The sequence below is a fragment of the Cynocephalus volans genome, chromosome 4 (assembly GCF_027409185.1).
Source record: "Cynocephalus volans isolate mCynVol1 chromosome 4, mCynVol1.pri, whole genome shotgun sequence".
Taxonomy (NCBI): domain Eukaryota; kingdom Metazoa; phylum Chordata; class Mammalia; order Dermoptera; family Cynocephalidae; genus Cynocephalus; species Cynocephalus volans.
In genome coordinates this window covers 163,691,942-163,713,702 of record NC_084463.1, presented here as the reverse complement: position 1 = coordinate 163,713,702, position 21,761 = coordinate 163,691,942, and the positions used below count along the sequence as shown (strand labels likewise).

General features: G+C 57.6%; 1 protein-coding gene across 7 annotated transcripts in view; it reads right to left on the bottom strand.

The window, feature by feature from the left end:
- The window catches only part of TPCN2 (two pore segment channel 2), a 79,886-nt gene extending 59,566 nt beyond the window's left edge, over nucleotides 1-20,320 (bottom strand). For 5 of the 7 annotated variants that reach the window (XM_063093631.1, XM_063093626.1, XM_063093630.1 and 2 more), the window contains exons 1-13: nucleotides 20,158-20,320; nucleotides 15,606-15,670; nucleotides 14,877-14,953; nucleotides 14,302-14,479; nucleotides 12,697-12,813; nucleotides 10,043-10,149; nucleotides 9,221-9,293; nucleotides 5,699-5,801; nucleotides 4,699-4,761; nucleotides 4,070-4,134; nucleotides 3,379-3,479; nucleotides 2,684-2,765; nucleotides 2,426-2,512 (exon numbers count right to left, since the gene is read on the bottom strand). In XM_063093631.1, the coding sequence (XP_062949701.1) occupies nucleotides 2,426-2,512; nucleotides 2,684-2,765; nucleotides 3,379-3,479; nucleotides 4,070-4,134; nucleotides 4,699-4,761; nucleotides 5,699-5,801; nucleotides 9,221-9,293; nucleotides 10,043-10,149; nucleotides 12,697-12,813; nucleotides 14,302-14,479; nucleotides 14,877-14,953; nucleotides 15,606-15,670; nucleotides 20,158-20,272 (1,233 nt within the window). In that variant the 5' untranslated portion in view covers nucleotides 20,273-20,320. The remainder of the gene's footprint in view (nucleotides 1-2,425; nucleotides 2,513-2,683; nucleotides 2,766-3,378; nucleotides 3,480-4,069; nucleotides 4,135-4,698; nucleotides 4,762-5,698; nucleotides 5,802-9,220; nucleotides 9,294-10,042; nucleotides 10,150-12,696; nucleotides 12,814-14,301; nucleotides 14,480-14,876; nucleotides 14,954-15,605; nucleotides 15,671-20,157) is intronic. The other 2 variants (XM_063093627.1, XM_063093628.1) reach the window with 2 other exon arrangements.
- Between the last annotated feature and the right edge of the window lie 1,441 nt (nucleotides 20,321-21,761).

The window sequence follows — 21,761 nt, the reverse complement described above, 5'->3', positions numbered from 1 at the left end:
GCCTGTGATTGCGTGGGGAAAAGTCTGGAAGGAAAACACCAAAATATCAAATTGATCACAGTGGCTATTCTGGAGCGGGACCCAAATTGGTTGTGCCAGTTACCAATTCATTGCCTCCCAACTCCCAACTCACCCTTCAATACCCACTCTGCCACATGGCCAGAGTCCCCTTCAGCATCTCTAGCCCACAGTGAACACGAGATGAGGTTTTCTCAGTAGAGGGCGCCGCAGGACATGTTAGGAGGGCATAGCTTCCCTGGGTTTCCAGGTGCTACACATGGATCACAGGTGTCGTGTGAGGACATCTAGAAGCACTCTGTCCCAGCCATACACCCAGACACACAGTCCGCTGGTGACCTACAGCCGCAGCCTGACTAGCTTGTAACTTTCCCAACCTCCCACAGTTCTCAATGTGGAAAGCAGTGCCCAAGGCCACCTGCCCACACTGGTACCCAAATCCTTCTGCATGCCCACACTACTGCCTGCTGAGGGCCTGGGCCCAGCTGCCCCGGGGAGGGCTGCTTCCTTCTTACCCAGGCAAACCAGCCAAAGACTCTGCCATCCTGAGGGCCACAGAGGAGAAGGCCGGGCTAGGACAGGCACGACCAGAGCAGGGACGTGGTTTGTATGTTGGGCCTTTCCCGACCCATGCCAGGCATGGGCCCCTCCACTGAGCCATGACCCATGCAATCCGCCTACCCCTGCTCTGCAGCAGCAGAGGAGGCACCTCCTTTTCTATCATCAAATCCTGACACAAGAAGAGGGTGAGAGAGTCAGCTTTGAACAATCAGGACTCCGCAGATCCTAGGTCAGGAGGCGACTGCCCAGGGAGAGCCCAGTGGCTCAGAGGACACCACTGAGCTAGACCCTGAGGATGAGCACTGCCTTTCCAGAAGCCTTTATACTGACTGCCTTCTCCCTGCCTGAGTGTGCCTGCACCTGGGAAAGGGCCAAATCACAGCAAATCTGGCCTATGAAAGCTGCTAACAGCTGCCTCCTGTGCCCCACAAACTTCCAGCCCTAGAACAAGCACCATTATCTAGAATGGCATGTCCCAATTTTCTGTCATTTGAAGACCATCTCCACAGTTTCTGCAAAATGTGCACCTGAAGGTGACCTCCCCTGCCCGGCCTCGTCCCACACAGAGGTTTGACGGCATCAACATGCAACGTGTCACCTGATGATATGTCGCTACAATGGCCTCCCATGTCCCAAGGGGTGTGGGGGTGCCACCTTCTGAGGAACACTGCCCCAGAAGGGATGCCCCAAATGACGACGGGAACACATATGTAGCACCCAAAGCTCAGGCTGAGGTGGGACCCAGCTCCAGATGGTCTGAAAGGACCTTAAAAAAACACATTTTTCAGAAAACCACCTTTGACGGTGGCCTGAGGCCTCAGAGGCTGACAATGAATCCCAGAGGCGCTGATGGTTATGGGCTGAATTTCGTCCCCCTCAAAATTCACAAGATGAAGCCCCTAACCCCCATTACCTCAGAATGTTGACTGATTTGGAGATAGAGCCTTTTAATAGGTAATTAGGGTAAAATGAGGTCATTATAGTAGACCTTAATCCCCTAAGATTGTGTCCCTATAACAGAAGGAAGTCAGGACACAGACACACCCAGAGGGACGACCACGTGTACACAGAGAGAGAAGACGCATCTGCAAGCCAAGGAGAGAGGACTCAGCAGGAACCAGCCCTGTGACACTTTGATCTCGGACTTCAGTCTCCAGGACTGTGAGAGAACAAAGGCCTGCTGCAGAGGCCTTCCGGTCTGTGGCGCCCCGTTACAGCAGCCTTAGCAAACTAACAGCAGCAACAGAACTGGCAGGAGTCCAACCAACAGGAGACGCCTGGCTCCACATCTTTGTGCCCTTCCCATTTCCAGATCCAGCTTGGTCCTCTCTAGGCTAAGCAGCCCCTCCACTGCCCCAACAAACTCCGTGCGAACCCCTCAGCTGTTCCCCAGCATCTCCATCCACCCCCCAGAAACCCACTCCAGGCCTCTGGACATGGGGCTTAGCTGGATGCCAAGGCCCACGTGGCAATTTGCAAATCAGTGTCAAGGATGAAAGTCAAAGGCCTTGGAGAGGACCAGTGTCCAGCCTTCCCAGGGAAGGAGAGACAGGAAGAGGAGAGTTCGTCATGGAAATGGAGAAAACTGTCTGGAAGGTTCCTCTGTGTCAGGCATGACCCAGACTAGTTCCTGGGGTCTGTCTGGTGAATTTCATGAGGCCCCCCCCCCCCCCCCCCCCGTTTCCACACGCCAAGGGAATCTCATTCCCATTCCCCATCCCAGGAGCCAGCATCCCCAGCAGGCGAGCCCTGGCCCTGGTCACTAAGCGGTCTCCTGGTGACCAGTGGCAGACACCGGAAAGCCCCCGCTGGCCCTGGGCTGGAGACTCAGGCCTGCCCCACTTACCTCTTTGATCACGCTTTTGTCAAGCTCATTGAAGAGGTTCTGAAACTCGCCTGTGGACAGCAGGACGCCACCGTAGGATCGCACCTTCTGCAGAGGAGGGACGCGCAGCCCAGAGCAGAAGGTGAGCCACCCCAGCGGGACTGCGAACACCAGGCTGGTCTGAAGCCACATCCCCAGTCCTGTAAAGGGGCTGCTGCCCTCGGGACCTCCCAGGAGGGGCCCCAAAGCAGGCAGGGCAGGCATGGGGGAAGCATCTACCTCCATAATGGCCTGTTTGTGGAAACTGTGCAGCTGGACTTTCTGAAGCACCTTCAGGAGGCTCTGGGGCTTCACCCCAACTCTATGGGTAAAAAAAAAAAACCCAGTGAGCATGGCCAGCTGAGTCCTCCTCAGAATCCTGGCCTGGGTGCTCCACCCCTGGCTTCTGGCCTGAGCTTGGCCACGAGTCCCCACTGCAGCCCTGGGCAACGACCAGAGCCCCAACTAAGAAGCTTCTATCACGGTCCAGCACTGCAGGCACCTTACAGTCTCCTGTACTCTAAAATCCCCAGGGAGACACTAGTGACCCCCTTTAAAGAGGGGCCAACTGAGACTCCACCACTGCTAAGAGATCAGGATCAGAACCTTCCATGGAGACACCCTCAAGCTCTCTGCCCTCATTTACAGACAAGACACCAGAGTGGACAAGTGACCCAAACACCTCTGGCTCTGACACCCCAGTAACAGCCCACGACCTCCACGGGGGTCACAAGGACAAACAAACTGACTCAAATGCAAGAACTACGGGAACCCCAGAGCACTGCAGATGTGGCTGATTCGAGGTGGAGTATTACATGTAGTCTGGCCAGCAGGGGGCAAGGCACAGGCGGTGCTTGGGAAACCCCTAATGAACCCCCCTCACAGAGCAGCAGCAGCTCTCGCTTCCCCACGAAGAAGAGGGGCCCGGTACTCACACCCGAGGGGCAGCTTCTCCCTCCCCTGACATGGAGGAGAGGACTTCGTAGGCAGCCCGGGTCCCCAGCCGCCTCCGGAACAGCGAGGTCTGGAGAGATTTCTGCAAGGAGGACACATCTGAGTGGTCCCCCTCAACCCTCCTGGTCACACATCCCCTCATCCCCACCTCCTTCCCTGGACAAGGGATGAAGGGGAAAGACTGGGAGCAGCCACTCGCCCATCAGGGGTCGGTCACACAGACTCCAGGGGACAATCCTCAAAGGAAGCAGCCCAGCCAAGGCCCAGGCAGGAGTGGGGCCCGACAGCACAGCTCACTGGGCAATTCACTAAGGTGTGCATTTCTTCTCTGTGTGTTTGGATCCCCAGCTCCACCACGAGAGGGTCTGGGGTCAGCTGCCCTGGGAGCTGTGATCTGTGACAGCTTCTCTGGGGGGTGGGGGGAGGCAGGGGAGGAACATGGCAACAACTGGGTGGACGTGGCAACAACTCCTGCACTCCTGCAACGGCATGTGGCAAGGACACACGGGGTGTCTAGGGCTCACCCACAAAAGGGGCACCTCCTGCCCTCCCGCCACCACCAGGGCCTGGCCAGCAAGGCCAAGGGGCCACCTATCTGGCCAGCTTAGGTCCTGCCCTGCATGGTCTCCAGGGTAGCTCCAACACTGCCCAGCAGGCTGGCAGCCAGCTCACCATCAGGTAGCCCCGGAATTGGCTGTAGATGATGGCCGTCAGCAGGTTCATCAAAAACAAGCTTCCTTTGGGAGGAAGAAGCCACAGTCACAGAGGACATGATGGGCAATGGCAGAGTCTGGAAGGAGCAGCAGCCAAACCAACCCCGAGGGCAGCCCAGAGCTGGGGCGACACTCAGGGGCCCAGAGGGTCAGCATGGCACGGCACACGGGGTTCACAGGAGGGTAGAGGAGGGTCAGGACCTTCACAGCCCACGGAATGCCCCCGATTCCACCATGGGGCCTGCAGCAAGGCCCTCAGCGTGGGCTGGCGTGTGCCCTTCAATCATATGGGTGTGCCACCTGTCCTGCCCAGTCATGGGTGGGAGGACAGACAAGGTCATCAGCGGTCACAGACCACACACCACAGGGCTGGGGACACACTGAGGTGAAGTTACAAGGTCAGGGACACCCTGGCTGGGGTGAAGCTCTAGGGTGGGGTCACACTGAGGTTAAAGTATGAGGTCAGGGGCTCAGGAGGCTCAGTTACAGTGGTGGGGCATGACAGGGCAGCCCCGCCCCTGATGGCTGGGGATCCTGTCACAGAAGGAAGAGTCCTGGCCAAGCGATCATCGACGTGCCCGCGCTCACCTATGATGAAGATGATGAAGTAGACGGCATAGGCCCGATTCCTGGAATATGCAGGAATCATCACTGAAAGAAAGGAAATCAGAGAAAGGGAAAACACGCTCACACTGCAGTGCACGACCCTACCCTGCTCCCTTCTCAACAGAAAGCAGGCTCTGTGCTGCCCTCCTGTCCAAATTCCAAGCCTCACGACTCTGTGCACACAGGCTCAGGAACAGGAAACTCACTACCTATCAAGGATGTTCGTCCCTCATGCTGAGCTGAATCTGCCTCCCTGAGACCACTCCCCACGGACAACTCAGCCTTCCCTGCAGTGACTTGCTGAGACTCACAGGACATACGGGGACTGTGCTCAGGGTCAGCTGCACAGCTCTCCCTGGCTGCGGAAGCTCCCAGGCCACCCTCATTGGAAGGTCTCTGTGGTCAGTGACCATCCTCGAGCCAAGATGAAAGGCACCATCAGGGTGGCCAGGCCACAGCTGAGCCCAGGGGGTCTACGGCTTCCCCATCCTGGCCACACCACACGGCTGCAGCAGCTGGAGCATCAGGACCAGCTAAGACCCCAGGGTCCCTCACACATGACGCTGCCAAGGGCACCCCACCATGGGGGCCAGGCGGCCACAGGTGGGCCTCAAGAGGAGGCCACCAGAGGGACCCCACCAACCACCACCATTTGTCAATGGAGCAAGGAGACAAAGGGAAAGAGAAGATAAAAGGAACCCAGAACAAAAGGAGGGAGCAAGAAAGCAAAGGACAGAATGGAAAGAAAAGGAAAGAAAAAGGAAAAGTGGGAAAGAGAAAAAGGGAAAATGAAAAACAATAAAGGAGAGAAGGGAAAGCCGGGGAACGAAGGAGAGAACAGGAGAGGAAGGCCAGTGCTACCCTCTCTTCCCCCACCTGTTAATAAAAGGCCTTAAACACCCCTGCCTGTCTCAAAGACTCGGTTTCCCAAAACTGCCCCCATGCCAGGCTCGCCAGGGTGCTGCCCTGGCTCCGCACACACCATCGGGGTTGTTGGCCGTGGTCAGCAGCACCAGCAGGGAGGTCAGCGCCTCTGGCAGGTCCCGAAAGTAGGTCAGCCTCTCCCTGTTCTGCTCGTCATCCTGCTGAGAACAGATGCGGCCATGGGGGAGCTACCTGGGCCTGTGCCCCACGGGGCGAGGGCCACGCAGCTGGCTGCCCAGCCTGCACCCCTGTTTCCCCACAGGCTCCAAGCTCATGGCCAGGCAGGACCAAACTCAGGATCTCCAGGAACAAGAGCAGACGTCCAGGGAGACCACCGAGGCACACGGCCATGGCCATGTATGCAGTCCTGCTCAGAACCACGGTAAAAAGCCCTCAGCCAGCCCAACAGCACCACAGCCTAGCAACCAGAGATCACATACAGGGCCCGCTGGCCCCGTGCAACCTGACTCAGCTATGCACTGTGTGTGAAGTGAGACCGAAAGTCAGTCAGAGCTGGGACTTGGATCATGAGCCCCTGGGAGAGCCTTTGCCTGCTCTCACAACCCCACCCGGAACCCAGGGGCCTGCTGCTCAGGGCTGGGTTCATCACAGTGATCTGCGTGGGGGCTTCACGCACAGCCGGGCTCCCTGTCACCAATCACAGCAAACAAGTGCAGTGCTTCTGCCCAGGAGGTGACTCCACCCAAGCCCGGGGTTCTCACTGGGGCTGCCACGCAGGCACCCCCTGCCTTCCAAGCCTCCAGACCTCCAGCTAGACAATGGTGACCCCTGCATGCCAGACTGGCTGCAGGAACAGTGTGGGCAGCTGAATTCAGCACCCAAGCACACAAAACCACCTTATTACTTAGGGACTGTTCAAACCCAAGCTCCCAGCTGCCAGCCAAGGGCCCTCTCTGCAAGCAATCCCTGTAGAAGCCATCCACACAGTCACTCTTCCTGCACAGGCCACCCCTCCTGCCTCAGCCCAGGGCATGACACTAACACCAGGGCCTCTGAGTCTCCATCTATGAAATGGCACTGCCACCTGGTCTGCCCAGTCATGGAGCCCCAAGGACAGATGAGCCAACAATGTAAGAGATTCCACAAACGGCTAGGGGTGGGAGACACAGGGAGAATGAGAGGAAGTCACAGGGCCGGGGGCCATGAAGCAGAGCCAGCTCGGACACACAGGAACCGCAGGACCACAGAACCACAGAGCTGAGCTCGGCCTCCTGGGCTGCCCCTCCCACCCCCACCCAGTCAGAACCGCCACATTCAGATAAATGTAAAACAATCCCCCCCACCCACTAAGCACCCACTGAGCCAAGCTCAGAACTGGGGTTCTTGCCCACTGAGGAACATTCTAGCACCTGGGCCATTTTACAGACAAGGACACTGAGGCCCATGGAGATGCAAGGCCTCCCAGGGCAGCAGACACCTTCCCGGGCTGAGTCCCAGCTAGCTGCCTCTCCTCCTCGAACAGAGCAGCCCACAGCCGTGGCCTTCCATGCCCAGAGCCCCCTTCCAAGCCACAGCTCTGCAGGGGAGCACAGGGTCCTGGGTCTCAACACGACAGACAGCCTGACTGACCCAGGAGGACATATGTAAAACGGGACAATGCCATTGCTGCTGCTGGGGGACCAGGCATCCTGAACACCAACCCTGATTCTTGAAAAGAAATCCATGTGGGACCTTCACAGTGAGCAAGGCCAGGAATGATGAGCACGTGGCTCTAGACAGCGCTTCTAAAAGGAGCGAAAACAAGATCAGGCACCGTGTTCCCAGCAGCAGAGCCGGGGCACTGAGCAAGGCCACCCAGAAACATGGCGGCTCCCACCCAGGCCTCCCATTCCCGACCTGTCCTCCAGGCCAGGCTGGCAAGGGGGCCGAGGACAAAGAACCCAGGACAGGTCGGCTGCCATCACATGTGCCTCCAAACTTCAACCTCTGGCAGGGAACTGGACTCTCGCCAAGACCAGGCTGAGCAGTGGTCTGCTCCACAATTACACAATGCCCACCTCCCTCAGCCCAGTTCCCCTTCAGGGGCAGACACCCGGGCCTGGAGGGCCAACCCTTTCAGGCACCTCTGGACACTCGACATTCAGCATTCCCAGGGCAGAGGCCATGCCCCAGCCTTGAAACCAAGGCTGCTGCCACCTCTGGCCCCAAGGACAGCTCTGCCCACCATCCTGGGCCCTGCAAAACAGCAGCAACCACAGTCATCACTGGACAGTCACATGGAGGCCCTGAGATTCTCTCGCTGGTCCCACCTCAGGAGCCCAGAAACTGCCTCTGCCACCCACAGACACGCACACACACAGAGACACACGCACGCACACAGACATGCACACAGATACACATGCAGACACAGAGACATGCACATATAGATACGGACACAGAGACACATGCACACATGCACACAGACGTGCACACAATACACATACAGACACAGAGACACACCCACACACAGACATGTGCACAGATACATGCAGACACACACACACATGCACACAGACATGCACACAGACACATGCAGACACAGAGACATACACATGTACATACACAAACATGCACACACATAGATACATGCAGACACACATACATTCATATGCACAGACATGCGCACACAGACACACATGCACACACACACAGGGGCTCCGGCCCCTCTGGGGCTGACCCCTCCCACAGGATCAGAAGTCTTCACTCCTGCCCTCCTGGGCAGCACAGCCCCATCCTCAAATGTTGCCACAAACTCATGAAAACCAGCTGTGGCTGAGCACTGGCCACATTCCAAGGACAAGGACGCAGAGAAGCAGGATGGCCCCAACCCTGAGGAGGACAGTGACCCTGGCCAAGACATGAGAACAGATGTATGCCATCGCAGGTTGGGGGTGAGGCCAAGGCAGGAGCCAAGGGTGGGGGTGACAGGCAGACACCTCCCCACGGCAGCAAGCTGCTGGGGCCAGAAAGCGGAACGTGAGGGGCTGGGTAGGGAGGGGGACCCTGGCAGGAAAGAGCCAGAGCCAGTGGTTGGAGAGGAGGAGATGAAGGGAGAGACAAGTGCTGGGGGAGGGCATGGGAAGCGGAGCCGTCCCGACAGGTGAGGACAGTCTGAGGGGGGCCTCAGTCAAGGAGGGGTACAGAGAAAACCGGGTGTCAGGAATGGCAGCCCTGAGGTGGGGTTTGACTGGAGCTGGAGGAAAACCCAGCAGAATCGCCCTCGGTGAATGGCCTGGCAGGGAGGAGCAGAGAGAGACAGAGAGGGGGAGGGAGACATGGAGTGCAGGACGGGAACTGAGTTAGGGTACAAGGGATGGTGGGGAGGGGCGGCCTGAACAGAGCACCAGTAGCCCTGAGCTGGGAGACTCCGGGGCAGATAGGTGCCCTGGCAGCGGGGATGGGGGACACTGAGGCCATTTGAAGACCGACACCTGGACTCCACGTGGGCCACCACTAGCTTCCGAGATACGTGTCTCAGGCAGTCCACTCACGGATTAAGCAAAGGCGGATAATGCCAGCCCAGCCCCTCCATCAATCAAACCTCAGGGTGACCCCACCACTGGCCCACAAGGTACCTTACCTTCTCACCGGTGAACAGTAGCATCCCAAACATGGTGAAGAGAGACAGGTGGATTGCCAGCAGCAGCCCAACGCTGGGGGAGAACACGGGGTACTCAGCACCAGGCACAGTGCGGCCCACAGCCCCGTAGGATGGGCAGGGCCTGGTTGCGGAAGCACCCAGGAGCAGGGACCAGTTGGGGCAGATCCGGGCAGCAGTGGGTCCTTTCCTCTCCCCAAAGAACCTGCCTCCTGTGCAGTCCATGAGCTCAGACGATAGGCCCGGCCCTGCCCCAGCAGACTCCCCTGTTTGGTAGCGACACATGCAACCTCAGATGCATGGCCCAGGGCTCCCGGAGAGGCAGTGCCCAAAGGCCCCAAGTCTCTCAGTGGAGAGACCACTGCCACCCATCTGGGCTGGAGGGATCAGCCATGAGAGCTGAGGCCAGACAGAGGCTGGGCCTGGAACGCAGCAGAAAGCCCCACACTTCAGGTGGTCCCAGGAATCAGGAGGGTTTCCAAGTGGGGGTGACATCAGGAGCAGCTAAGCCGGCTGTACAGAGTCTAAGCTGGCAGCATGCAAAGTGGAGATGGGACAAGCAAAGACCTATCAGAGGGGGCATCCACGGGACTCAGCAACCTTCTAGCTGGGCGCTGGGGGAGGGAACAGGTCTGCAATGAGGCCTCTAAAGGGGCCATGGGACCCACAGAGACCCCAGAACAACCACCCACCAGCCTCCCACACTCTCATGCTGTTATCGGCCAGCCAGGGGAGGGAGCGAGAGCTGCAGAGTGCCCCATAGGCCCCCACCCACCCCTGCAAGCCCCAGGCACCAAGAGCCACCTGGCCATTTCCGGCAGTGATGACCTGATGCACTTCAAGGTCTTCTTCATCATGGAGGAGTTCTGCAGCAGGAAGAAGGGGCGAAGGAGACGACGTATGCGCAGCGGCTGGAAGAGACCCGGGAATCGGCTGCCAGACTGAAACCGCACCTGCCTCTCCAGCTCCACCCTGACAGTTCTGATCACAGGTGGGCAAGCATTCCCAGGCCCCAGCACCTTGGAGGCTACTCTGGGTGCACTGGGCTCAGGGCCAGGGCCTGGGTTCCCTCCCCGGGAGACACCCCTCTGCTCTCTTTCCCTGTCGTTGGTCTGTCTCCCAACTCCTAGTTGCTGTACACTCAGTCTCTCCCTCCCCCAGCATCTCTGTCCCTGCCCATGTCAGAGGGGCTATCCCCCCACTTCCTACCCAGGGCACAGCTAGAAAGGGGGCGGGCGGCATGCTTTCCCCAGCACCCCCCGCTCCCCTGCTCCTGCCTTGGCCCAGCTATCCCTCCATGTCCTGCTGTTAAGCTGGCTGTCCCACCTCTCGGGAGACCATCCTTGCCTCCAGGCTCCTCACCCTGCCACTTCCTGCCCTCCACCCCCACAACACACACTCTCACACCCTGCCCTCCCCACGCTCCCCACACTCCCATGCACCCCTCCTCCCCTCCTGCCAGGCCCACCCACCTCCAGCTGTCCTGGGGACCACCTCCAACCCACTCAAGGGGTGGCTGCCACACTTTCTCCCTTCCCACCACCCACACAGCGGCGTTTCCCACCTTCCATTCACAACAACAATAACCAAACAACCCTCTCCCTTTCACTCTCCCCACACTTCCCTGCTCCTGTCCCAGTAGACCCTCCTTCCAGGCCCTTAGACCCACCCAAGGTGACCTCAAGCAACTGAGCCCCACGAACTTGTCCTGCTTTGCACACCTCCAGCAGGCTCCGCCCCTGCCTGACCCCCACATGCTGGGCTCCTAGAGCCCCCTCCTCTCCTCTCTCTGGTCTTACGCCCTTGATGACCTCAATCCTCATGATTGTATCACATTTACCCTTTGGACTCTCATCTTCAATTTCAAATCCAAGCTCTCAATTGCAATCCTGTGCCCCACTCAACATCTCAGAAGCATAGCTGTCAGATCCTCGTGCAAAACCAAATCCCTCCAATGGCTGCTCACAGCTCTAATCATGGCCTGCAGGACCCATGGGAGCTGGCCCTGCCGGTCACTCCAGCCCCATCCTGGGCCCCGCTGGCCACAGCACTCAGCCTGCCATTCTCTGCTCAACTGGCTGGTCGTGCCCTTCCCCTCGATCTCAGCGTAATACCGCCTCCTCTAGCACTGCCCTGGGCTCCTTTCCATCATGGCACCCATTGCACTTTGGAATTATATTCTGCATCTGGTGTTTCTTGCATGCTGGCTCCATTTCATAAGTCCCCCAGGACAAGAGTCCCTGCCTGTTTTGTTCAGCAAGTCCTGCCAGCACCAGTACACAGCAGGCCCTCAGAATGCCATGGAGTAAAGAGTCCTAAGCACACGCTCAACACCCCAGTCTGCACACATTGTCCTCAGAGGGGGCCCCAGCACCTGGCACAGGACAAGACTGGGAAGGCCAAAGGAAACAGCAGCGAGCAGACAACTGCTCTGGGCTCTGGCCCCTGAAGCTGAGGAGGGTCAGTGCCCCCAGCTCACCCAGAACCTACTCACTGCCCACTGGTTGGAAGCTCTGGTCTTAGGACCCAGGATCAGAGAATTCTCTCAGCCACTGTTGACAGGCTGGATGCACTGGGTCCCCTCCCCTTGCCAGGCACTGATCTGTCTTCCCTGGACAGACAGCCCTGCAGATCTGCCGGCACTGCTCTTGATGCCTCTCCCAGCTCCACCATCCAAGCAGTGGGTGGAGGAACTTGGTGGGGAATTACCCACCAGCTCACAGTCCTGCAAACCCTGCTTCCAGTCAGGGAACTCATCTTACAGCACAGCCACAGCACTTGCTGTCCTTACAATGGCCTCTCGCCTGATAGCAGCTGGCCTGCAGGAAGGGTCCAAGAGCCTTGGGAACACTAAGTGTTCTGCTCTTGCATGAAACTGAGGGAGGCCATGGACTCCAAGTGGCTGAGCGGTGGGCTGTACCCTCCACCCCTCGGCTCTCCACTGTGCCACTGGGGCCGGGGCCCCCCACTCACAGCTCTCCCTCAGCAGCTGCTCCCTGTTAGGTCCTGCCAGTGGGGACCCTGGGGGAGGCTGCAAGGCAGGAGGTGGGAGGTGAGCCTTGCTCCCTTCCCGTCACTGGCTGCTCCTGCTGGCCATACCCGAACTCCCAGCCCGCTCTCCGTCAGCACTCAGGAACCAACCTGACAACCCCTCGGAAGCATCAGCACCTGCTGGGCAGCATCCCTGGTGGTCCGAGGACAGGCCCCATCTCTGCAGCCCTCCCCTGAGCTCCCAGTTGCCAACAGCCCCCACCTCTCCCCTTGCTCCTGGGCCAGGGGCCGCTTCCTGTTCTCTCTCTGTATCCACTGGGCTCCCTTTTCACTTTTTGGTTACTCAACACCTGTTCAAGTCCCTATATCCAATTCTCTCTGCTAAAGCACCTGACAGGTTTCTGTTTCACTGCACCCACAGCCCCACAGAGCTCCCCACCCCGTCCCAGAGCCACCTCACCACCTACCTCCTGACAAACGAGACTCAGGGACACAGTCCAGTCCATCAGAGATATGACCAGCACCACCAGGTAGGCCAGCAGCCAGAGGCTCTTCCAGAAATGGGCCCACCCAACCAGGTAACCCTGCAAGAGAGACGGGTGGGTGAGCCAGCAAGTGGCCACATGGAAACTGGCCCTGCAGCCAGGCAGAGGACACAGGTGCCCACAAGCAATGATCAGGGCGGCCAGAGCAGAGAGAGCTTCATCAAACATTGAGGTCTTTGCATGTTGCAGCTGCAGAGCAGGAAGCTAAGCAGTGGTCAGGGGGCCTGAGCTCCTGGCCGAGCCCTCTACAAGCTCGCTGTGCAACCTCAGGCACAGCACTTAACTTCTCTGGCCTCAGCTTCCTCATCAGAAACAGGTCCCTGCCTGTTCTGCCTATCCAACCAACCATGCTGTGCAGCTAAATGAGAAGGCATGGGAATACATTCTGGAAAAGACTAGGACAAACTGATATGAGCAGAGTGGGTGTCCCTCAGCCGCTATGGCACAGTGGTTTGGGAAGGGGGATTTTGTCTGTTCTTCCCACACCTAACTGCCATCTCCCTTCACCAAGAAAGCCTCCAGAGGTCACAGCTTACCTGTGTGCTATCTCTTACCTTTTGAGACTGCCCAAACACACCAACCATCAAAAACACTAATGGCAACTACTCACCAGTTTCAGTTCCAGTTTAAAAATCCCCAGACCTATTAACCATATGTGGGCTAAAAGAAAATTAATGAGAAAACTACCCGGGACCATAACGCACACATGCCAACGTGCAGCCACACCCCTCACAGTCAGCACACAACCAGCCTTCCCACACAGGACTGCCGGGCAGGCTCTGGACAAGGGCACCACATGACCAGGAGGCAATGTGAGACCACAGCCGCAGGAGCAGCAGGGCTGACCCCACAGAAGTCTGCATCCTTAGGTACCACCTAACACCATGGACATGTGGGCCCCCGGGCCTGCAGTGCTGGAATCATTATTAAACAAAAACAACAGAATGTGAGGTCCACAGCAAGGCCCTGCACCTCTGAGGCTCGCTGGAAAGTCGCTGAGGCTCCCCAGGCTCTGACGAGACTCCAGAGCCTAAATGAGCATGGTGGGGCCCATTCCAGACTCTGGAAGGACTCAGGTCACAGACAGAATCCAGAGTTGGACACACTGTAGTTGCTGTGTGAGCAAGAGACCCCTTTCCACCCCACACCCAACTGCTCTCTCTTCTCTTTGGAGGAGGCGCAATGAGCCATGAAGGCAGACCATCTGGTCCTGCTCATTCACTTGGGGTCTCCCCTCACAGGGTCACTGTCAGAACCGCAACTGCTCCCAGAGCCCCGCCAGGCTGCACCACCCTCAACGAGTTAATTCTAGACAGAGAGAAGAGCCAACACAGCCTCTGCTTCAAGGGCCAGACTTGTCCAAGAAACCCAGGCCTTTGCTCAGCAGTTCAAAGTGCGAAGTCAGCAACAGAGGCATCAGCAATAAATTAGGAAGGAGGCGGTCAGGGGCTGGGAAGGCCAGGGCAGCTGCAGCTGCATGCAGAGGACCGTGGCACCGGCTCACGCACCACCTGGCAGCCACCTCACCTTCACTGAGACATCGGCCACGAAGACCAGCAGGCAGATCACCTCGATGCTTTCAGTCAGGCCGCATGGTGGCTCCCAGGGGCTGGAGCGGTAGCGCAAGTCTGCGGTTCTAGTGAGCGAGGAAGGAGTCTCAATAAAAGCCAAAGCCAGGATCAAGAAAATGATGAAGTTCAAAGTCCTAGAAGGGGAACAAAAACTGGTTAAAATGCAAGAAACAGCTGCCCCTGGGGCCAACAGTCTGATGAGCAGGCAGAATGCCCAGGACGGCAGAGGACAGAGCTGGCGACACCAGGCTGTGGCCACCAGACCTGGTCAAATACCGCCCACTGGTCAAGACTTGCCTTTGGCCAACCCCAATGTCCTGGAAGGGAACCCCTCGTGGCCACTGGAGCCCTTCTGCCTCCAGGCTGGGCTCCTCCTCCCATGAGAAGGGGACAGCATTGCCTCCTTCTGCTCCCATGAGGAGGGGAGCCTGCCTGGATCCTGAGACAGCGTGGTCCCCAACACAGGGGAGGCAGCCCCCCGCCCCATGCAAGCCCACAGTAACCCCAAGCTCCACATGGGTGTGTTCTCACCACTGGCACATGTTCGAGTAATACCATCGGTAAAGCCACAGCGAGCCAGCATCCATGCGGTGGTTGATGGAGCGGTACTGGAAGTGAAAGGTCACAAGGTGTCGTATGAGTCGAGAGTCCCCTTTGTGCTGCACACACACGTGTCCTGACCTTTGCCCCAGCGCCACACACAGCCTCACACAGTACGCCCTTCTCACACCAGATAGACCCAAGTCGGGGAGACAGGCTGTGGATCACAGGGTCCATTTCAGCACATGGAACAGCTGCCCCTCCCTGACCCAATAGGTTCAGATAGTCACACGCTGCAAGGTTTGCCCAGTGGACCAAGACCCTCAAGGACCCAGGGCAGGCAGGTGCAGAGTGGACACGCAGGGAAGGTCTGCTGCAGGGACAGCTGTGTCTCTGCCTGCCTGCAAGGCTCCCTCTTCTCTGTGCAAGGCCAACCTCTCACCCCTAGTGCAACTGTGTCACCCTCCAGGAGGCCCCCCAACCTAGGACCCTGAACAGGGTGGCCCACAACAGGCCTTGGCATGTGGCAAATCAATGAAGCCATGCCCAGAGGCCCACCATGACAGTTATCTTAACCAGTCCAGCAACTGAGGCCTTGGCCCCAGGACAGTGAGGAATGAAGGGGCAGGGGAGGCTCTCCACCAGCAGGGCAGCCACCACCCAGTTCCCAGAGCCCCAAGGCCAGACCCAGGCCCAGCCACCACCAGCAGGCACACCCACCTGGATGGCATCTTCAATGAAGACCACAGCCTGGTCGATGCAGAGATCCTGGCTGGCCGCAGCCCCTACGTCAGAGAGAACAGTCGGCAGACTGAGCGGGACCACATGGCCTCACCCCTACGAGACGATTGTGATCAAGAAAAGAAGCCACTGCAGCTCTTTCCAAGGCTCTGTTTATCACAAGATGCCTTCCAGTCTGCAGCATGTCTGCACATGCCCAGAGGACAGGACCTGCTTGGTGGTGCTATACCTGCCCTGGGAAGGTCCAAACCAGGTAAGGAGCTGCTGCATCCAGAGCACAGGGCCCAGGGCCCAGAGGAGAAGCAGCTCTGCTCCCATGACTGCTGCGGCCCAGGGCACAGCGCGAAGAGGACACACAGCACTCTGTGGGGCCCCGTGAGAAGCAGCAGCATCTGCAGAGCCCTGGCACCAGATTCGGGGTTCAGAGCCCAGCTCCCCCACCTGCTGGTCTCCTCTGTCAAATGTGGGTGTTCATGGTCACCCACTTGGCTCCCAAGGGAACTGTGAGGTGCAACACAGGGGTGCAAGCACCCCCGCCAGGCCTGGCACCCCGAGTGTGCTCAGTAAACGGGGCTGCTGCACTGCTCTTCTGCCAGGTCCCACCACGGGCCAGCAGTATGGCCTTTACCAGCATGCTGCAGCCCAGTGTCCTGACTGTAAACGGGGACCACCACCTGTCTACCCTCCATCCAACAAGACCACAGTTTAACACCAACATGTAAAACTGACAGCTGGAACCGGAAGATACCTCCATGACTCCTCATCAAATTCTGAGAACTGCCAAGGTCCCATCCCCTCACCGTCAGGGTGCACAGGACCTGGCGTCCCCACCCAAGTCACCCCAGGGTCAAAGGTGAGGGAGCTCCCAAGTCCCCCCAGTCCTCCATCAGTGCCTTTCTTGGCAAAGGGGGGCCGTCACCTTCACCAACCAATGACTGGGTTCACACACACAAGCAAGGCAGAGCCTCCTGTGGGTGTGGGTGAGGGTGGAGGTTGGCTCCTGAGTATGAGGGGCCTTCAGGAAAAGTCAGGTAGCACAAAGGCCACATCCCAGCAGCCTGGCCTGCTCGCGAGCCCCTCACCCACCCAGGAGCAGCAAGACGGCATGCCTGCTCAGTCCCGCGGGCACATGCCACCTCGGGAGCTTCGCTGCAGAAGCTGCTATTCAACAGAGGGAGAAGAAAGTCTGAGGAGCCGAGGCTCACGGCAACAGGGGAGGCTGAGGCCCGTGCTGAGCCCAGGGCAAGGGCTGCGGCCCCTGGGCAGCTCACAGATCAGGGCCTGGGATGAGGTGGACAGCCCTGCCACCAGTTCAGTCCACAATTCTACATCTGGCCCCTTGGGGCCCAAGACATCACAGAGCTACCAGAGCGAGAGGTGGGTGGCAGTGGGGCAGGCCCCCAGGCAGGGCCCCGGGACACTGCCACCCATTCCGCCCACCATCCCTGGAAAGACGGTGCTCCTGTCCTCAGGGCTTGTGCTTGGGGACATGGGGCAGAGGCAGCAGGGCCCAGAGACCCATCAGAGACATGGGGGACCCTGGAGAGAGGCAGTAGACCCTGTCCTAGTTCTGCCACGTCCTTGCTGTGTCACCTAGAGCAAGCACCTTCCTCTACCTGCGCCTCAGTTTCCCCACATGTACAACCACAAGGCTCACCTTATGGACCCCTGAATGTTTTCCCAGGGAAGCTCTAAAGATGGTGACTGCTGGTATCACCTGAAAGCATCTTAGGAGAGAAACAGAATCTCGCCTGGAGATTCTTTGTGGAGACACAAGCTTTTCCACAAGAACAGCCAGGCTACCAAGGCCCTGGGCTCACTGCAGTCCCAGGACTGTGGAAGGGGCTCACACTGCCCAGGCAGGCCGTCACAGGCACAGGTGTCATGCATCCTAGAACTGTCCAGCACTCATGGTTTTCTTTCCCTTGGCTTTTTGGTTGCTGGTTTATAAAATTCTGGGTCTGACCACCTGAGCTCACCTGGACAGAGCTCAGGGTGACAAACCCTGGGAAAGCTGTCCCACTCTGCAGCAGCCACAGGGATTTGGTCACAAACCCTCAGAAGCATGTCAAGCTTTCCGTGGGTCCCCACTATTCCAGGTCCATGCTCTGCCCACCTGGTACTGTGGGGCCCCTCTCCCGCCCACCCACCTCCTCTCCGGCTCCGCAACCTTGCATCCTCCATGCCACTTACTGAACTTGGCTCTACCAAGGCCATGCCCTCCAAAGCCTCTAAGCCTTTGTCCCAGCTGTTGCCTCTGCCAGGAGCATTGCCCCCCAACTTGAGGGTCCAGGGACTCCCCAGGGCAGCTCACCCTACCCTGAGAGCATCACCCTGGGTGGCAATCACCCCACGAGGGCTGAGGGAGTTCTGCCAGGCACACCAAGCCAGAATGTCGCCACAGACCATGGAGGACAACAGAGAATCAAACACTGCATCCTACATATCAGCCCTGGACTGGTCAGTCTGCCCCAAGCTTCTGCTCCCTGACATCCCCAACTCCCACTCCCCCTCTTACTCCAGGCTCCACGCTGCACAATCTGTGTAGGGCCCTGATCAGGATCCTGTGTGACCCTAGACAAGCCCCTTAACCTCTCTGCGCCTCAATTCCTCACAGACCCTTTCCAACAGGATTTATGAATAGATTGAGTGGGTTACCATAGCTAGAGTGCTTTGCAAAGTAAGCCCTTCATAAACATTTGCTATTATTATTATTCTACAAGCTTCTATAATACAGCAAGCCCTCATCCTCTGACTTTTTCATAACCGGTAAAAGGGTGATTTTCTGACCCAAGACCTTTGGCCATGGGCCCATCAGGTGGAACTGAGTCAGAAGGACCCAACTGCAGGGTCCACTGAGGTCCTCAGGACGCCCTGTAACAGCAGTTCCACCAGTAGCCCAGTGCACAGGGCCCCCATCTGAGAGCCCGGCACTGGCACCGGAGCAGAGATTGAATGAGCCATTCCGTGTCTCCACCGCTCCTCTGGTCTATGAGCCTCGTCAGGCAGCCTGGCCAAGGAGATCAAAACACAGTGTCTGCCCAGTTCTCAGAAGCCCTCACCAAGGCCACAGAGTCGGGACAAAGATCTCCCCAGACTCCCTCTCACCGGCTACACTGCCCAGCCCTGAATCCTCTCTCAAAGGAGCGGGTCTCTTGTGCCAGGCACCTGCTCTGCCAGGCAGGGACATGCAATAATCATGGTGCTCCTACATCAGCACCCACACACCAGCCCTCCTAGCCTGCAGGACCTGTGCTAAGGGCAACCCCTAGATTCTCTCTCTGAATACTCACAATGCCCCTCTAGACAGCCTCTACAACTACCTCTTTGATAAAGACTCAGGCAGGTTAAGCAACTGGCCAAGCCACACAGACGGTTGTGGCAGCCCCAGAAGGGCATCCAGACCTGCAGCCACAAAATCTGTGTCCCCTGAACATAGCCATATCCTATGTCCCTTGTCAAGGGACCTGCAACACCTGGTCCCTGCAGACCTGGTTCCTGACTGGTCCCAGACTGGAGAACTTCCTGGAGGCAGCCTCTGAAGTGGGCAGACAGGGTGGCTGCCTCAGCCTCAAGTTTTCTCATCTCCTATCAGGGACCCCCGTGGTCCCCTGTTATTCAATGGATGGGCACATGCTACTGGTTCCAACCCAGTCCTGTCCCGGACAGGGGAGGAAAGTGAGGCCCAGAGAGAGAAGTGGCCCAGGTAGCATGGAAGTAGCAGAAGCCGCACCAAAACCCAGGGCTGTGACCTTGGGCAGGTCTCAGGCCTCTCTGGGCCTCAGTTTCCTCATATGTAAAACGAGGCTAAAGCCTTTCTGCTCTAACCCAGCACCTAATCCCACTGGTGTCAGCGAGGGCTCCTAGGATTCAGCAGCCTCTGAGAGGATGTTAAAGAGGAAGGGCTGGAGTGAGTGAGTAGAGAACTCAGGGGCTGGCTGGCAGCTGCAGAGGGCAAGGGGAGGAAGGGGCAAGGTGGAGGGGGCCTGGGAAATGGGAGGCTCCAGGAGCTCCGGGGACCAGGAAGAGCATGATACCAAGCAGGACCTTCTTGGTACCATGGCAAGGTACTCCCAGATGGGTTCAAATCCCACCTCCGCCACTTACTGGCTGTGTGACCTTGGATAGGGTGACGTCCCTCTATGAGCCTCAGTTTCCCCCATAAGAAACGGGGAAAATGAAGGTGCTGTCGCCTAGGAGTCCCTCGGGTCACCCAGCGCTCGGTCCGGACCCGCCACGGCACACGGAAGGTGCCGCAGGGGGCTGGAGGGGGACGCAGGGGGCCGCAGGGGGCTGGCTCCCCGCCCTCCGGGCTGCCCTGAAGCCCCCGACTCTGCCCCCGCCCGGGGCCGGGGTCCGCAGGGCTCAGCCCGCCCTCTGAGGAAAGCGGGTCCTCTCGCGCCTGGCGCGGCCCGGGCCCAGCTCAGACTCCGGCCCGTGGGGGCGCGCCCGGCAGCGACGCGCGGTGCCGGGACAGCGGGATCCCCCACGCGCGACCCCGGCCCCGCGGTCCCTTCCCGGGATTGCTCACCAAAGCCGACTCGGACGCTGCGGCAAGTAGGCAGCTCCGGCGGGCAGTCGCCGCCGCCACCGCCGCCGCGGGCCCAGCCCAGAAGGGGCTCCGTCTCCTCCTTGGGTTCCGCCATCCGGTCGCCGGCGGGAGGACCCGACCCTCCACAGAGCGCAAGATTCGCGAGCTCAGAACCCCACTGCGCAGGCGCAGCGGCCCCGCCCGTCGTGTCCGGGAGGAGGAGCGGACAGCGCCCTGACGCTACACTACCAGCCAATGAGAACGGAGGTGCCATGCCCGTGGGCGGAGCTTCATCTGGTCACGCCCATCCTGGGCGGGGCTCAGCTTCCTTCCACCCTGGGGCTTTCAGGACCTTCCTAGGTTGGAGAAGGGATGCATTCTCAAAGGTCCTGGGACGGAAGCTTCAGCATCATCACATGGGACCTGGGCCCTCCCAGGTCTGCTAAATAAGAAACTCTGGAGGCAGGGCCCAGGAACCTGTGTTCCGGCAAGCATTCTGGGTGATTCTGATGCATGTGAGTGTTGGGTACCTGGGGGTGACCACAAAGGACACCCCCAAAATAGAACTTTAGTTTACCCTTGGATAATAAAATTAGGAAAATTAAGTATAATTAAGAGTAAAGTTTAAAAACACAAATGACACTTGAAAAATATTTACGATATATATATAAAGTGTTTTCAACATTAATACGTACAGAGCTTGTATTCGTTTTCTACTGCTGCAGTGACAAATTACCACAAGCTTGACATAAAACAACTCCTATTTATTATCTCTCAGTCTTGAAGGTCAGAAGTCCAGCGGTTCCACTGGGTTCCTGTCTCAGGGCCTCACAAGGCCAATGTAAGGTGTCAGCTGGCCTGAGATCTTACTTGGAGACCATGGCCTCATCCAGGATGTTGGCAGAATTCATTTCCGTGGGGCTAGGACTGAAGTCCACGTTTTCTTGCTGGATGTTGGTCTGGGGTTGTTCTCAGCTCCTGAGGATTACTTTTTTACTCTGTTGATATTATCTTGATGCACAAATTTTAATTTTCACGAGGTCCAATTTGTCTGTTTTTGTTGCCTGTGCCTTTGGTGTTATACCCAAGAAATCCTTGCCAGGTTTATTGAAATGAAGCCTTTGTCCAAAGATCTTTGCTTTTTAGGGCTCATGTGATTACATTGGGCCTATCAATAATCCACGATAATCTCCCTATTTTAAAACCAGCTTATTAATAACCTAATTACATCTGCAAAATCCCCTTTGCCATCTCAGGTAACATAACCATGGCCATAACACCAGAGCTAAAGGGCATGAGAGGCAAAATTCTGCCCCTTCCAGAGCCCTTAAAAGTCACTAAGAAAAAGATTAAATTGTACACAGTTAGGAAAGGGACAAAAGACTTAAACGGTAAATTCACAAAAGAAATATCAAGGAGGAATGCTTGGAATGTTAGCATACAAAGAAATGCAAATTAAAATAACAATACAATCATTGAGCCCATCAGTCAAAATATTTAAAAGATGATACAGCTCTGGAAGGCAAAAGTGTGGTTATCCAGGGGGGTAGAAAGATATCACAGGATGTCCCCACAGGTGCAAATTTGTTTTTTTTAAACAAGGA